This window comes from Pongo pygmaeus, chromosome 9, assembly GCF_028885625.2.
Source record: "Pongo pygmaeus isolate AG05252 chromosome 9, NHGRI_mPonPyg2-v2.0_pri, whole genome shotgun sequence".
NCBI lineage: Eukaryota > Metazoa > Chordata > Mammalia > Primates > Hominidae > Pongo > Pongo pygmaeus.
Genome location: NC_072382.2, coordinates 14,227,475 through 14,243,257, shown reverse-complemented (window position 1 = coordinate 14,243,257; position 15,783 = coordinate 14,227,475). Strand labels below are relative to the sequence as shown.

Genomic DNA, 15,783 nt, shown 5'->3' with positions numbered 1-15,783 from the left:
CTACTTTAGTCAGGGCACTTAGTGCGTCTCTGAGGAGCTGATTTTTTTGCTGAGAACTGAATGAGGGTATGGAGCAAAAAAGTTTCCCCTCTGCCCTCTAAAGATTTGCTGAAATTAACTGACAGTCAACAGAATAACAGGAGAAAAGGCATGCAAGTGTATTAGTGTGTGAGTGTGCACAGGAGTCATACAAAATATGAGGCTCAAAGAAGGAACAGGTGGCTGATGCTTGCTTAAATGGCACCCAGGAAAGACAGAGATGGGGGAAATGTAGGCAATTTTGAGGGCTAGCAAATAATTTTTAGGGAGGGCTAGCAAATAATGTTTAGGGGAAATGAATGAGCCCCAAGAACAGACAATGCCTTGGGACAAAGTTCTTATGAGCTCTGGAGGAGGTGGCAACAAATTGTGGGAAGGTGAGGGGCAGAACTCCATTGTGAACAAAGGTGGTCTTATTATGCACATAAAGTCTCTCAGGTAATCTGTTAGAGCTCCCATCAGAAGAATAGATTAAAAGTCTCTCTAGGTGTAGTGGTGAGTTGGTGACTTTTAGTTTTTATTCTTCTCCAGTGGTTAATCTTTCCTGGTTATTTGATGAGTTTCCTGTGGAGGGGGATTTGAGACAATTGCATTTCTTTTGAAAGAAATTTTCTCAGTCAGATAAGGGAACTTCTAGAGAGAGTTTCTCCCTGCACTTAGCGTGGGGGTCAGGAGGCAAGAGAAGGTTAGAAAGTCCTTGGTTCTAAGGCAGCTTCTAAGACCTTCCCATTTCTTTTCATTCAAAAGTGCTCAGCATGCTGTAACCTCAGAACCAATCCAAACTGGGCCTACTCTTTTGATAACAGAATGTCATGTTCTCTTGTAGGTATGACAGAGCCAAAACTCCAAGTCATGTCAGTAGGGCATGACCAATAGAAAATGCTTTGACATCTAACAACACCCAGAACCAATGATTCCTCCCTGTGGTACCAAGAAGACCTAGACATGACCGGAACCTAAATGCTGGAACTCTTTCAGGAGCAAAGGGTCTGTTGACCAGAAAGATCCAGGGCTAAAATCCACCTCAACATACCCGTGTAGTCAAATTTGACACCCTCCAATCAGACCCTGCCAAGCCAAAATTCCTAATATGTTTCCTTGCCCTCTGTATTAGTCTGTTTTCATGCTGCTGATAAAGACATACCTGAGACTGGACAATTTACAAAAGAAAGAGGTTTAATTGGACTTACAGTTCCACGTGGCTGGGGAAACCTCACAATCATGGCAGAAGGCAAGGAGGAGCAAGTCACATCTTACATGGATGGCAGCAGGCAAAAACAAAGAGCTCGTACAGGGAAACTCCTGTTTCTCAAAACCATCAGACCTCGTGAGACTTATTCACTATCACAAGAACAGCACAAGAAAGACCTGCCCCTATGATTCAGTTACCTCCCACTGGGTCCCTCCCACAACATGTAAGAATTCAAGATGAGATTTGGGTGGGGACACAGCCAAGCCATATCACCCTGTGACCCCTTAAAACTTGCCCCAGATCCCAAATTAGGGAGACAGATGTGAGCCATGCCTCCAGTCTCCTTGCTGGGTGGCCCTGCAATAAAGCCTTTCTCTTCTCAAAAGCTGCTACCATAGTATTGGCTTCTATGTGCATCAGGCAGTGAGCCTATTTGCTCAGAAACAGTACTAAAGCACCATACTTTGGGGTATCATTCTCTGAGCCCCAATCAGGGGTCATTCCTGAGGCCATGAATGAGGGAGAGAGTTTCTGGCTGAGGAAACTTGCCCATAAGTCTTACACCATCTGGCCCATGCTGACCATCACAGTCTCACTTTATCTTCTTTCCAGCCACATTGGTCTTTCAGTTCCTCAAACATACCCGTGCTGGCTGGTTTCAGAACTTCTGCCTGGACCACTGTCCTCTCTCCGCTCCCTCTTCCCCCTCCTGTCTCAAACCCTCCAATGTAAACTTCAGTCTCACCTTAAATGTCACTTCCTCTGGAGCCCTTTTCATGGTCCCTGGTTTAAATTTAGTTCATACAGCAAACTGTAATTGTCCTCCAAACCACTTCAAAGAACTGTAATCATTTAATTATCTATTTTATAAGTATCTGATGTCTGGGTTCTCCACTAGACTGTAAACTTCATGATGGCAGGAACCATAATTGTTCTGGTTACTCTTGCTCTCAGAGTATAAGAGTGCCACATTGTACCTGGCACGTAGCAGGAACTTTATAATGATTGTTGGTTGGAAGACAGGTTGCCTGACAGGCCAGGCATCTCAAGTACTGTACTTTGATGTGTGGTAGGAAATAAAATGGATCCGTTTAGGAGAGGCCTTGAACCCAAGATGGTAAAACTTGGGTGGTGATTGGGCTGGCAGCACAACAGCATGTGTTTGCATTTGAGCTATGGAGTGATAACCATACTTTCAGAAGTTTCCTCTGGAAGACTCTTACTGGATGGGTTGGAGTGGACAGACTAGAAGGAGGGAGACTCAGTAATTAATTGTTGAACCAATCTTTACTGAGTACCCATAGTGTGTCAGCCAGGCACAATACTAGGTGTTGGTAGTATCACAATGAGCAAAACCAGAGGTGCCCCTCTACTGGGGAGTTTATGGCTATGATAGCAGGATGCAGGAAAAAGGAAGTCCCGTCAAGCCCTTTCTGTTTCATAAGCCAGCCCACAGGGAATAGAAAAAATTCAGGGCACTTGGTTTCGGAGAAACAGGGAGAGTTAAGGGAAAAGAGATATATGCATTGGTGCTGGTGGGTCCCTGAGGAGGGACCTCTATGCCTTGTTCCCCCAGACCAAAGCTGCTGTTGCTGCCTGGGGAGCATGGGGACACATTGGCCAAAGACCCAGAAGAAGCTTAATTTCCCAGGTATCTTTAGTGGCAATCTGTGTGGATAAGTGACAGAAGATTAGTCAGGGAGAAGTTGCCAGCCTAAACAACTGACACTGATAATTAGATGAATTTTCTTTTTTTCTTTTCTTTTTTTTTTTTTACATGGAGTCTCACTCACTCTGTCACCCATCTGGAGAGCAGTGGTGTGATCTTGGCTCACTGCACCCTCTGCCTTCTGGATTCAAGTGATTCTCCTGCCTCAGCCTCCTGAGTAGTTGGGATTACAGCACATACCACCACACCTGGCTAGTTTTGTTTGGTGTTTTTAGAGAGACAGGGTGTCATCATTTTGGCCAGCCTGGACTTGAACTCCTTCACCTCAAGTGATCTGTCCGCCTCAGTCTCCCAAAGTGCTGGGATTACAGGCGTGAGCCACTGCCCCCAGCCAGGATTAGATAAATTTTCTCCCCCAAATTTGGCCCTATGTTCATTTTCCAAAAGGTGTGTACAACCTGAAAATCAAGGATGGGAAGAACCCTGAACTGTCTGAGACTGTTTCCACTATCCACACAGAAAAGAGAGTTGAAAAGAAATTAATTTGTCACAGAAAAAAAAAAAGGTTAAATTTCTTTCCCAGGAAAGTCTGTGACCTGAGATTGTTAATCTTACACATCAGAAAGGATCTCACAAGCAAATGTAAAACTGAAACTGTTAGAAAAGCTGGAAGGTGAGGTTTAGGATGCTACCAGAGCCTGTCCTAGAGGAAGGACTCTTAGCTGAGGGGCAGGAAGTGACAAGAGCTCAGATGAAGACGGATGTGTCTGAGGAACATCTGATGGAAAGAAACAACTGGGTGAGGTGACAGATTGGTAGCCTACCGAGTGTGTACTCTGGGAGGAAGGCAGAACTGGAAGGCTGAATGATTGGGGGTGGGAGGGAAGAGTTATGTTTTAGAGGGTTGAGTTTGAGAAACAAGTTTTAACATCAAAAAGAAGCTCTCCTATGACAGCTCTTGATGGTGATAAAAACATTCAGTCAGCAACCTGGATTTTTTTTTTTTTAATGTTCATGCTTGTTGCTTCCTTGAAACCTCACACCTACTGTGAAGTGGTATTTTTAGGTCCTTTGTAGTTCTTGAACTTCAAGCAATGAAGGCCCAGAGAAATGAAGCTGTGTGCTCGGGATCACACGACAGGCAAGGGATCACCTCATTCTGAAGCCCTGTTCATTCTCCTTCACGGTGCTGCTGAAGCAGGATATTGCGCTGACCCTTCACAGGACTCACAACGGGTGCCCCGTTTACTCAGCCCACTGCTCTCAACTCCTCGTGGGAGGGAGTACGCAAGTGAACAAGGCGGGAACTGGAGTGCACAAGCGCTGGAACAAGCCAGCCGTTTTTCAGCACCAGTGGGATCACACTCCACTCACTCAAGATTCACCGTGTTCCACCCCTCATAGGAGGGAGCATGCCCGTGAGTGGGTGCAGGAGCCAGAGTGTGCGCTTTTGGGCACCGGCAGGAGCGAACTCCGTGCAGGCCCCGTGGCAGTGTCCAGGCAGGGTGCCTGAGGCTCCTGAAGCCCCAGAGGGCATGTTACAGTGCTCTTTTGGCTCTGCCGTCCGTGGACAGCTTAAGTGTTAACAGCTCCGTGGGCCTGCGGTTGCCCTCCACCAGCGAGGGCAAAGGGCCAGCTTGACAGCCTTTGTATCCGCACTCGTGGCTCCCGAGCTCTTGTCCAGCGTCCAAGAAAAATAAAGTTGCACGAACAAATTAAAGGACAAATGCCTAGGATTTTATTGCTGATCAAAGTGGATTTCAGAGGGAAGGGGAGCTGAAAAGAGTGGGTGGGACAGGCGGGTATGTAGTCTTCCCCTGAAGTCCAGCTATCTCCAGCTAGGTTCGTCTCAGAAGTTACGCCTCAAGCTGTCCCTCTGAAGACAAGCTGCTTCTCTCTGACATCCAGCCATGGTCGTCCCCTCATCCAGCTGCTTCTCCTCTCTGCCAGATGAGTCTGGGGTCTTTCTAGGCACAGGATGAGGCAGGGCAGAGCCATGGGTGGCTTAGGAAAAGGCAACATTCAACTGGAAAAACATGGATAGAAGTTCTCACTTTGGGCCAAGGTTTCAGGCTTTTTGGCTTGAGGGTGGGGTTTCACCAGGGACCCGCCCTCTTCTACCTAGCATTTATCTGCCCCCTGTCCCTATGTACTGCCTTTGTGGCAGAAAAAGGAGAGAGGGAGCTGGTTCCTCTCTTTCTCTAAAATTCTGAGCTAATATTTGGGAGCCGTCTACAGTATTCAGGTATGAATTTTCTCTCTGGGGGAGCGCATTCGTTTTCCTAGCGCAGTGTGCTTTTAATTGCTCCTTTAATACCTTTCTCTTTTGTGCCTTTTTAGCGCGAAAAGTGTATGGGAAGACCAGGTGCTCGTTAGCGGCCCGGTTAGAACTACATTGCCCACAATGCCCCAGGGAACATTTGTAGCTCGAGAACTACATTACCCAAAATGCCGAGCGGTGGCAAGAGGGGGATTAGCTTCCACTCCGATTTCAAAGATCCAGTTTACCCACTCTACAGCCCAGATATACTCACTTATTTCCCCTTTCCAGCCAGAGACTTCCGTTCCCTGCTGGAACTTCCGATCCCATTCTTCTCTCGGTGGGAATGCTTGTGGGGGGGAAAAAGAAACGCAATAGATAAAGCGAGGCGCATGCGCTCCCGGCACAGGCTTCGACTGTGAGGAAGGCCGGCTAGTTTCCGAGCTCATCCCGCCTTGCGCATGCGGAGAAGGTAAACCAACGCCCCGAGTTGAGGCGCGGGTTTGGTGGCGCGTTTCAGCGAAGTCGCACGTGAAGGATAGCAGTGGCCTGAGAAAGGTGAGTGCGGGCCGAGGTCGGAATGCGGGGCAGCGCACGGGAAGGGGAGACAGCAGCCGCTGCAGGCGGCACCAGGCAGAGCCGCGGAGGCCTGGATAGTCCGAGTGGGGAGGGGTCCGCGCGCCCAGCGGGCGAAACAAACCGGGGACCCGGATCCTCGTTGCTATGCAACCGGGGGCGTCGTTTCCAGGCAACCCGGGAGGCGCACGTTTCCGGGGAGAAGAGGGTTGCAGCGAGGTTCCGAGGTCCGGCGGAGGTGGAGCGGCTCCCGGGCGTGGGGACCAGGCCAGCGCCAAGCCCGAGCCCCCGAGCCCGGACCCACGGCCCAGCCTCCCGCAGCCTCGGCTCGAGCCCTTCGGGGGGCCCCGAACTCATGGGTCGCGCTAGGTTCCTTGCCAGCGACGCTACCCCTCAGCGCTTGGCAGGGGACTCGCCGTTCGAAATAGCACATGCCACTGACACCCTGTCTCCGGGAGGCTGCGCCCTGGTTAGGGCGCGGAGCGGCAGGGAAGCTGCCCCTTTGCAGTCGCCCTGCCCCCAAACAGTTGCTGGGCAGCAGCTGTCAGGGGTTTAGTGGGAGCTGCCCCCAACCTGCCAGGGCGCTGACTTCATTCTCTGCAGTGGCGGCTTCGCCCTGTTTAGGACCTTCGTTTAGACTCAGCTGTGCTTCTCGTGTGGCTGCTGTATATTTGGATCTACTATTAAAATAACCTCCCTCTTCACCTCTTCATGGCTTTCTCGTTGTACTCTCACGGTTTCTTGGCAGGTTGCTAATATTCATTTAACAAGCATTTATTAGTCATCTTTCCTACTAGGCGCTGGGGATTCCAAGATGTCAAGTCTAACCGGGAGTCGCTCGGTCTAATGGGGAAGGCAGGTTGATAAACTGCTAAATTATGCTACGATATATAGTCAGTGGTAATGTGTGTGCTGCAACATTTCTATAGATGTTTAGTTTACAAAGCGCTTGCTGCGGAAATATCTTAACTCCTTACAGCAACTCTTCACCTGGCTTCACTCCCTTTTACGTTTGAGGAGACTGCAACTCAGGCAGGTTAAGTAACAGGCGTAAAGGTAGTAGCTTCTAGTCCGTGGCACACTTGAGCCTGGGACGGAAGTCAGGGGTCCTTTGTACACTGCTGCACTTTTGAAGCTTTGCTTAGACTTTTCCCTGAGCTGCTGGCTATGCATCAGAAATTCCTAGGGAGCTTTGCAAAACAAAGGGCTGAGTCCCTCTCTGGAAGAGTCTGAGTGAGTAGCCCTGGTTGGGGCAGACGTCCTTGTTTAACAGGCTGCACAGGCAGTTCCGATGGGCAGCCAGAGTTGAGAACCGCCGCTCCTTAGGGCAGCTATGAGCAGCGTAGGGACAGTCAGAGCCGGTAGAGGGCACTTTTTGCCGCCCCTCCTGCCACCTGGTGATTCATAGCATGAAATGAAACTAACAAAACGAAAGAGAAGAGGAGGAAGGAGCCTTGATTGGGAGTGGGGGCGCGAAATACCCCATCCTACCCTTGTAGCAAACCACAGCTAAACATAAGCAGCGGCGCCTTCTCACTAACACAGTAAGTATAGCTGTTTCTCCAGCCAGGCTGGGCTCTCCAGACCCACCTGAGCCATATTGCAGCTGCCAAACAGAAGTGGCAGGTTTTGTCCCCCACCTTTTGCTGTCCTCTCATACCTCTTGGTACAAAACCATGGCCTGTAAGCCCAGAAGGCAGATGATCTCCTGGTATGTGTTCCCTCGGAGGAGTCTGGATGTCCTTCCACTTTGAGCTTGTTGGTGAACTTCAGCTCTATGAGGGCAGGGACTATGTCCTATCAAGGCAGCATGCGGGTATGGGACAAGCAAAAAGGCAAGATTGAGATCCTGGGTACTGGAGTCAAGTCCCAGCTCTGCTGTGTGATCTTGGATAAGTCACTCAACCTCTCTAAGCCATACTTTTCTGAGTAAGATGAAGAGGATAATAATACCTTAAAAGATTGTTGTTAGAGTTAAATGAAGTGATGAAACAATAAGCACTTTGTGAATTATAAAGCACCACACAAAAATTATTACAAGATATGTATACGTATAGATATGTATAAAATTTGTATTATTATGAGTTGTTACTGAGTGCCTATTATTTGTCTGAGGCCGGGCATTGCAGAAGGTGAAGAAGTTTTAAGACATGCTTCCTCCTCTTAGAGGCTGAGACTGTTTCCATGCCTTTAGTAAAACTATTTGATTAGGCCAAAGTGAGGAGGCCTAATAGCAGTGAGTCCATACTGCCTGAGATTCACCTGGAAAAAAATGAGAAGGAATCCTGTTGAAGAAACCAGTTTGAAAAAGCAGACCAGCCGGCCAATCCCTGCACTCATTATCTCCAAAGGATACACACTACACAGTCCTGTTAGATTTGGTTTCTGGTGCACTTCAGAACATCAGCCGGCATGACGATGCCAGCCTCACCGTAGAGGGCTTATTTCAAGGTCTTCTAGCTCCCCTTAACTGGGGCAGACAGCCACTGGAGAGTTGGGGCTGGGACAGAACAAGGCAGGCTGCTGTGGGAGGAGCAGCTCATGGCACCCTGACCTCCTAGGGCTGAGGAAACGACATTTGATCCCTCCTGGTGGAGGTCCTTGGATAAAGCATCCAACCCAAGATAGCAACCCTGCTCTTTTAAGTCCCCAACATGGTTATGACCCAGATAGCTCAGGAACTGACCTGTGCTTTCTTCATCTGTGACCACTGGCAGGCAGGAACCATCTGGTTCTTGATTTGTGCCAAAGAGAGTAGAAGGCTTTCCCAGCCTGAGGGCCTTCTACATGAATTGCATGTTTTTCAGCCCTGCTTGACCCTCCAGGCTTCTGGAAGGGCTTAGAGCAGCTGTTTCTGGACCAAAAAGTACCCTGAATGTAGTATTTTTAGAACCCTTTCCTAGACTCTCCTCCTTGCCCCTAAGCAAGACTAGGACATCCTTCTCTTCCCTCTCATCCATCCCTCATGGCTCTGGATTTATGGTCAACTCCCTGAGTGCCTAACTGCAAAAACTTCAAAAACCTGACTGCTCCTACCTCAGGGGCATGGCTTAGCCTCTGATCATCAGGTCTGAATCATGAAAACTCCTGGAGCTACAGGTTCATTTCTGAGCCTGGAGGGGAACAGGGAATTTGCTGGTACTGTCTAACATTTCTCAAGCACAGTGGCAAGTAGAACTTGCGTACTTTTTCTTGGCTGATCCTTACCTGCTTCAATGAGTTGGCACTTGTTGGGTCTTAACTTGTCTGTGGCATTGTGTTATAAGCCCAGAGCACAAAGCACAAAGTTGTTAGGTAATTTTCACCAGTAATTCACTGAGATGATTGGTAGATGCCAAGTTTATTTTAACTCATGAATAATCTGTTGTGTGACTTTTTCTTTTAAGCGTCTTGCTGTCTCACCCAGGATAGGGTACAGTGGCATGATCATAGCTCACTGCAGCCGTGACCTCCTGGGCTCAAGTGATCCTCCCCCCTTGCCTCCCAAATAGCTGGGAGTACAGGCACTCACCACCACACCTGACTAATGTATTTATTTATTTATTTTGTAGAGACAGGGTCTCCCTATGTTGCTCAGGCTGCTCCCAAACTCCTGGGCTCAAGCAATCCTCCCACCTCGGCCTCCCGAAGTGTTGGGATTACAGGAGTGAGCCACCGTGCCTGGCCTGTGTGACTTTCTAAATCACTTCTGAGACTTAGCTGGAGACAATACAGCAGAGTTGTTGTGTGTGAGGGGTCCAATGTCAGAAGTACCTGCATTCAAATGCTGATTTCCCCAGATACTACTTAACCTGCCTCAATTACTTCAGTAAAATGGGGGATAATAGCAACACCTACCCGATGGGCTGTTGCGACAGTTAAATGAGCTAGGTGGTGCGTGGCAAGACCTAGCTGAATGTTAGCTTTTTATTAATAGTATCTTTCTTTAAAGGTTGTTCATTATACCCTTGCCCACTGTCCTCGTCCATTTTCTGCTTGCTATAACAGAATACTACTGACTGCGTAGTTTATAATGAACAGAAATTCATTAGGGTCACAGTTCCAGAGGCTGGGAAGTCTAAGGGCATGGCGCTGGCACCTGGCAAGGGTCATCCTATGGCAGAAGGCAGAACCCAGCACATGAGACAGACAGGAAATCAGGCCAAAATCATCCTTTTTATCAGGAGCTCCATTCCTGGGAGAACTCATCCACTCCCAAGATAACGGCATTAATCCATTCATGAGGGCTGAACCCTCATAACCTAATCACCTCTTAAAGGTCCCACCTTTTAATACCATCATCATGGCAATTACATTTCTTTTTTTTTTTTTTGGCGGAGAAGGGGTCAAACTATTTTACTGAGGGGAATGGGGTGTCAAAGAAGTACTTAGGACCATGAGATCCAACATCCTTGGCTGGACTGGGAGCTCCCAGGCTCTGCAGGAGGTGCAAGAACAGTCAAATTTCAACATGAGTTTTGCTCTTCAAACCATAGCACCTCCATTGGGGGTGGGGAGGTGAGGTCACTCTGTATCAGTGGTTCTCAACTTCATGCAGTGGAACTGCCTAGGGAGCTTTTGCAGATCTAAGGCTAGGCCACACCCAGACAATGATATCAGAACCTCTGGGCTGGGGACACAGACATCAGTACTTGGGAAGCTTCCAGGTGATTCCAGTGAGCAGCCATGGTTGAGACCCACAGTATAACTTGACTCCTAATGAAGATGGGTGGAAGCAGAAGCTTGGGTTCAAATCCTGGCCTTTCTGTGTAGCCCGGTGACCATGGGAAAATGCTTAACTTCTGAGTCGCAGTTTCTTCTCATCTGTACCAGTAGGGGCGAGGAGGATAAAAACCACCTCACATGATGGTCCTGCAGAGAAGATGACATATGTGCAGTTATTCTTGTTTGAGCACATAACTGAGCACTTTTCTTTATACCATTATATGGCAGTAATCCTACTTGTATGCTATTTTTAAGTTGTTTTTATACCAGCTGTATCTTAAGTAGATTATAAGCTCCTTGGGACAGAGCCTTTATAGAGTCTTATAATTCTTTTATGCCTATAGCACCTAAGATACAGGGACAGGCCTTCAGATTTTTAGAGCTGGCACAAACCTTAGAGAGATCTTCTCACCAACTCTAAAGTGTTGAATAATAATTGCGGGTTAATTAACATGCAAGTGGTAAAGAATGTGAAAGAGGAACCTGTGAGTCAGATGGTTGTGCCCAGCTTCAGTTGGAAGTCCCAGTCCTTCCTCTCCCAGCTAACAGCACTTTCTTTCCAGGGTTAGCTTGGTGCTTGCTGGGGGCAGGGGTGGAGAAGGATGTTGGGATAATCAGAGCTGAGAGGGTGAGTGTGTCTACCATGGCACTCAGCTCACACTGTGCTTCTCTCCTGGCAGACCCAGTCATGGCAGCCTCCAGCATCAGTTCACCATGGGGAAAGCATCTGTTCAAAGCCATCCTGATGGTCCTAGTGGCCCTCATCCTCCTCCACTCAGCATTGGCCCAGTCCCATCGAGACTTCGCACCACCAGGCCAACAGAAGAGAGAGGCCCCAGTTGATGTCTTGACCCAGATAGGTCGATCTGTGCGGGGAACACTGGATGCCTGGATTGGGTCAGAGACCATGCACCTGGTGTCAGAGGTAAGGAAGGTAGTCCCCATGTGACTACACACATTAAGGAAAAATAAAAGAAGAGAGGTTGGTAATGGCCACCTCATCTTAGTTCCACATCCTCTCTGGTGCAGAGAGCCCCAAATTCCACAAAAAGAAGCCACACAGCACTTGTCTTTGAATTCCTCGTTATTTGATTCCTATCCTAGGGCCTTTTAGCTCCACCCCATCCTTTCCTGGCTCCTGCCCTTTCCTTGCCAGAAAGGCTGAGAAATGAGCCATCTTTATAAACCCATGTTACTGGGTGACTGTAGAGTCTCACTTTGGTCTAAATCTGACGTAGAATCTCGAAATGGCAAAATATCAAGTCCTGAATCCATTCCTTCACCTGTAGAAGTGGGTTGAGCTTATTGGAAGCCTAAGGCAGAGTTATCTTTTTTACCTAGTGGCATCCCAAGCGTGGTATCACATACTTTTGATAGGCTGGACTGAAGGGCTGAGACAATCATTTATTAAATCCATAATATAGTATAGCTGATAGACTCCTTTTTCATTGGAACATCCTATCCCTTTACAGATGTTCTCCACGCACCTTCATGACTCCCTGGACGGCTAGCAGGCCTCCAGTTTTATAGGGTGACTACTAAAAATATTTGATTGTCTCCGTCATTCACACACAAGTACACCTACTGCTCCCTCCAAAGTATCCCAGCAAAGCAGTTAAATTATGTCCCAGATGCCCTGGTTTCCAGTTCAGGAAAGAGAGACAGCCTGTTGGCCATCCCTGTACACTAGAAGTTGGATGTGGAAGGGACCCCTTAGCTAGGCCCAAGGCCCCTACCCTCTGACCCAGGCCTATCACCACTGGGTGAGAAACAGGTCTGAGACATTCCTGCAGTTCTTGCCTGGACAGTGGTGATCAGGCGTGAAGGCGAGGACCGTTGTTCATTATGAACTCATCTCGCTCCATGCTCTTTCCACAGTCTTCGTCCCAAGTGTTGTGGGCCATCTCATCAGCCATTTCTGTGGCCTTCTTTGCTCTGTCTGGGATCGCCGCACAGCTGCTGAATGCCTTGGGGCTAGCTGGTGAGTGTTCGAGCACTGGGTAGTCAGCCAGAGCTTTGCCTGTACTTTCCTACTTGTGGGAGTTCATCTTTGTCAGGGTCTAGCCTTTTGCCCAAGCTGCTTAACCCTTCCCAGGATTCTGCAGAGACATGGCCAAAGAGCAAGCCAAGAACTACCATGGCCAGGTGTGGTGGCTCCCGCCTGTAATCCCAGCACTTTGGGAGGTCAAGGCAGGAGGGTCACTTGAGGCCAGAAGTTTGAGACCAGCCTGGGCAATATAATGAGATCTTGTCTCTATAAAAAATTAGCCAAGCATGGTGGCGTGTGTCTGTTGTCCCAGCTACTTGGGAGCTGAGGTGGGAGGATCGCTTGAGCCCAGGAGGTGGAGGTTGCAGTGAGCTGGGATCACGCCACTGCACTCCAGCTTGGGCGACAGAGCAAGACCCTGTCCCACCCAGACCCCCTAAATAAGAACTTCTACCACCACGTGCCAGTTGTTCACTTCCCATCAGGCATCGTGCTGAGCTGTAGTATCTCATTTAATTGCCAGCCACAGTACAGGGAGGCAGTAGAATTGTTCCCATTTAGTAAATGAAACTGCAGCTCAACAGAAGCAAGTAATCTACTCCAGGCCTCACAGCCAGCAAGAAACAGAGCTGAGATTCCAACCCGTATCACTCTGAGTCTGCGAGAGCAGCTTATTCCTTTGCAGTGTGGCTAGCACCTCCCACCCTTTTAGCTCTTGCCCCGCTCTCCCCTCACCACTTCTCCAGGTTGGCTGACTCTGTGACTGTCTTGGCTTCCAGGTGATTACCTCGCCCAGGGCCTGAAGCTCAGCCCTGGCCAGGTCCAGACCTTCCTGCTGTGGGGAGCAGGGGCCCTGGTCATCTACTGGCTGCTGTCTCTGCTCCTCGGCTTGGTCTTGGCCTTGCTGGGGCGGATCCTGTGGGGCCTGAAGCTTGTCATCTTCCTGGCTGGCTTCGTGGCCCTGATGAGGTCAGTGCCCGACCCTTCCACCCGGGCCCTGCTACTCCTGGCCTTGCTGATCCTCTACGCCCTGCTGAGCCGGCTCACTGGCTCCCGAGCCTCCGGGGCCCAACTCGAGGCCAAGGTGCGAGGGCTGGAACGCCAGGTGGAGGAGCTGCGCTGGCGCCAGAGGCGAGCGGCCAAGGGGGCCCGCAGTGTGGAGGAGGAGTGAGCCGGATGCCCCACACACCGCCAGTGTCATACCAAAGAGCTGAGCTGCTTCGGGGCCATGCAGCCCTCCTGCCAGCCCCCTGCCCTTTTCTTGCCCTGTCTCTGAACCTTCAGAACCTGGATCCCTGCCCCAGCCCCACTAGCCAAGAGAAACAGAGAAAGGCCATTCCCCCTGCCAGTCCTTGCGGCCCTGTCTTCTGAGGTTCTCTGTCTGGGGTTGACTCTCTTAACCCTTTGTCTGCTCCCAGCCTGCCTCACCAGGGAAGGTTGGAGGGGCCTCCCTCTGGCTTCTGCATCTGCGCCAGCAAACATCACTGCCGTTGGTCTCTCATGACTTAACTGGCTTCCCTCTGCTGCTGCCTTGGCTTCCTCCTAATGCTCGTGCTCTCCTGTCCTTCTGAAGTTGCTCCTTGGCCAAATCTCCAGCTCCCTTCTTGTTTTCCTCATCCTCCTACCCTGTACTCCCACCAAACCATGGTCCTTTAAGGCACGCTCCTGTCCTCTTCATTGCCCAGCAGTGGGGAGGGGCAGGGGTAATGGGACCTGAGGATAAAGGGTGGGGAAACAGGGTCCCCTGAGGTCTGTGGGGGCTGGAGGGGAGGAGGATGTACCTTGTGTCTCTTTCAAGTGCCTTAATCCGAGCCAGCAGGGCCCTCTGCTTGCCCGCTGCCATACTGTATGTAGGAAAGTGCTCTGTGGCTGCCTTTGTGTCAAGAAAAGAGCAGTCACTCTCAGAATCTTGATTCCCCATCAGCCAAAGCAAAAGATGGCTGCTGCTTTGTAGGCATGTGCCTGCAAATGGGACCTTGCTGGGCATTATATGCCCTGTGGGGGTTTCAGAGACCCTGAAAGAGGAAGGAGGACCCGCCTCCTTGTCTGCACAACTGCATGCACTTCTCTCCCCATCGCTCCACAACCTGAAACCGAGAAGGAGTTGCTGACCAGCGCCCACCCCGGCAGCCCGGGAGGAACACAGGCAGCTCCTTTCCCTTCACGTGGTCTGCGGAGAGCAGGGTGAGCTGCCAGCTGCCCCTCTCCACCAGGGTACCCTGTCTTGGTGGTTAGGGGCCACTTTTCCTTTGAGGCTCTAGTGGAGGTGGATATCCTTCTCTGCCAGGCCTGGCACATGATGTGAAGAATAAATGCCCAAATCTTACTGTTCAGGTTTGATGTGGAATCACAGCTGCAGTGATATATATTTTTTATCAGTGCTTGGTTGGTTTTAAATAAAGTGCACGCTATTTTATTATCTTGTTCTGAATAAAATGTATTTACTCCAAGTCTGGATGGCTTCCATGTCTCCTCTACTGCTAAACCCATTTCTGTAGTGCAGCTCCGCCTCCCGACTTCTCCCTGTGGGGGCAGTGTGAAGCTGGCAGAGGGGAGAGCTGAAAAGGCAGGCTGGTACCAGGTACCCTTCCCTCTAGGGGCACGAGGAATGAGGAAAGCGTGCCCCCATTACAAAACGTAGGAACGACCGGCACTGCTGGAAATGTGTGTGCTTGCTGGGCAGAGGGGTCACCCCTTCCCTGCAGTGTGCTGAGGTGGGTGGGCAGCCTGGAGAAGACTTGCCTGCCCTCCCCTTCACTACCCACCTGAGGACTTTCCTGTGCCAAGGTTTCCAGTCGGCCCACAGGCTGGACCAATTTTGCAGAGGGCCTCAGACATAATTTTTTCTTTGTAAGCTGCCCAGGGCATGAGAGTGTGCAGCTGGGGCCCCTGCTCTGGGCCTCCCCAAAACTGCCTGGTAGGCAACGCTGGGTCAGGACCCTTGAGGCTGGCCTTCCCTTGGGAGTGTTGGGCAACCCTCAACCCTCCTAAGCGCTGTAGGACGCTCCCCAGGTGGAGCTGGTCAAGAGACTAGAGCTGCCTGCACCTAGAGCCCTTCCTCCACGGCGGTGGCCTGGCTCTGTCAGGGCAGGCTCAGGTGGTTGGCTTCTGGCCCCGTTTGACCCCCTCCCTCCTTTCTTGTCCCTGCAGCCCCTATCCCATATGTCCCTGAATTCTGGTTCTGATTCAGGTGTCAGATGCCTTCACAGGTGAGCTGCTTGTGGGGGTGGGTGAGGCAGAGAAAGTGGCTTTTTCTTCCCTGGTCAGAAGCTTCCGTGAGGGAGCCACACAGAACTCACCGAGTCCCTCCTGGCAGAGGCGGCCGTCCTCTGTTGCTTCCAGGGACGTGGCGCTCT

General features: G+C 50.2%; 1 protein-coding gene and 1 long non-coding RNA gene across 2 annotated transcripts; one reads left to right on the top strand and one right to left on the bottom strand.

Moving 5' to 3' along the window:
* Nucleotides 1–4,615: 4,615 nt before the first annotated feature.
* LOC134740236 (uncharacterized) lies at nucleotides 4,616–6,213 on the bottom strand. The gene is made up of 2 exons (XR_010127543.1): nucleotides 5,435–6,213; nucleotides 4,616–4,926 (listed from the first exon to the last, which is right to left on the bottom strand). It is a non-coding gene; the product is annotated as an uncharacterized LOC134740236 (long non-coding RNA).
* TMEM109 (transmembrane protein 109) lies at nucleotides 5,581–14,877 on the top strand. Its single transcript, XM_054438053.2, has 4 exons — nucleotides 5,581–5,718; nucleotides 11,121–11,365; nucleotides 12,319–12,421; nucleotides 13,207–14,877. Exons 2-4 carry the CDS (start codon nucleotides 11,129–11,131, stop codon nucleotides 13,596–13,598), a joined length of 732 nt encoding a protein of 243 aa, XP_054294028.2. The 5' UTR covers nucleotides 5,581–5,718; nucleotides 11,121–11,128; the 3' UTR covers nucleotides 13,599–14,877.
* The last annotated feature ends 906 nt before the right edge of the window (nucleotides 14,878–15,783 follow it).

Excerpts from the sequence above, each read along its gene's own strand:
- TMEM109 (XM_054438053.2), top strand. The coding sequence starts at position 11,129 with ATGGCAGCCTCCAGCATCAGTTCACCATGGGGAAAGCATCTGTTCAAA. Across the intron at positions 11,366-12,318 it reads CCATGCACCTGGTGTCAGAG|TCTTCGTCCCAAGTGTTGTG; the intron begins GTAAGGAAGGTA and ends CTCTTTCCACAG. Across the intron at positions 12,422-13,206 it reads GAATGCCTTGGGGCTAGCTG|GTGATTACCTCGCCCAGGGC; the intron begins GTGAGTGTTCGA and ends CTTGGCTTCCAG.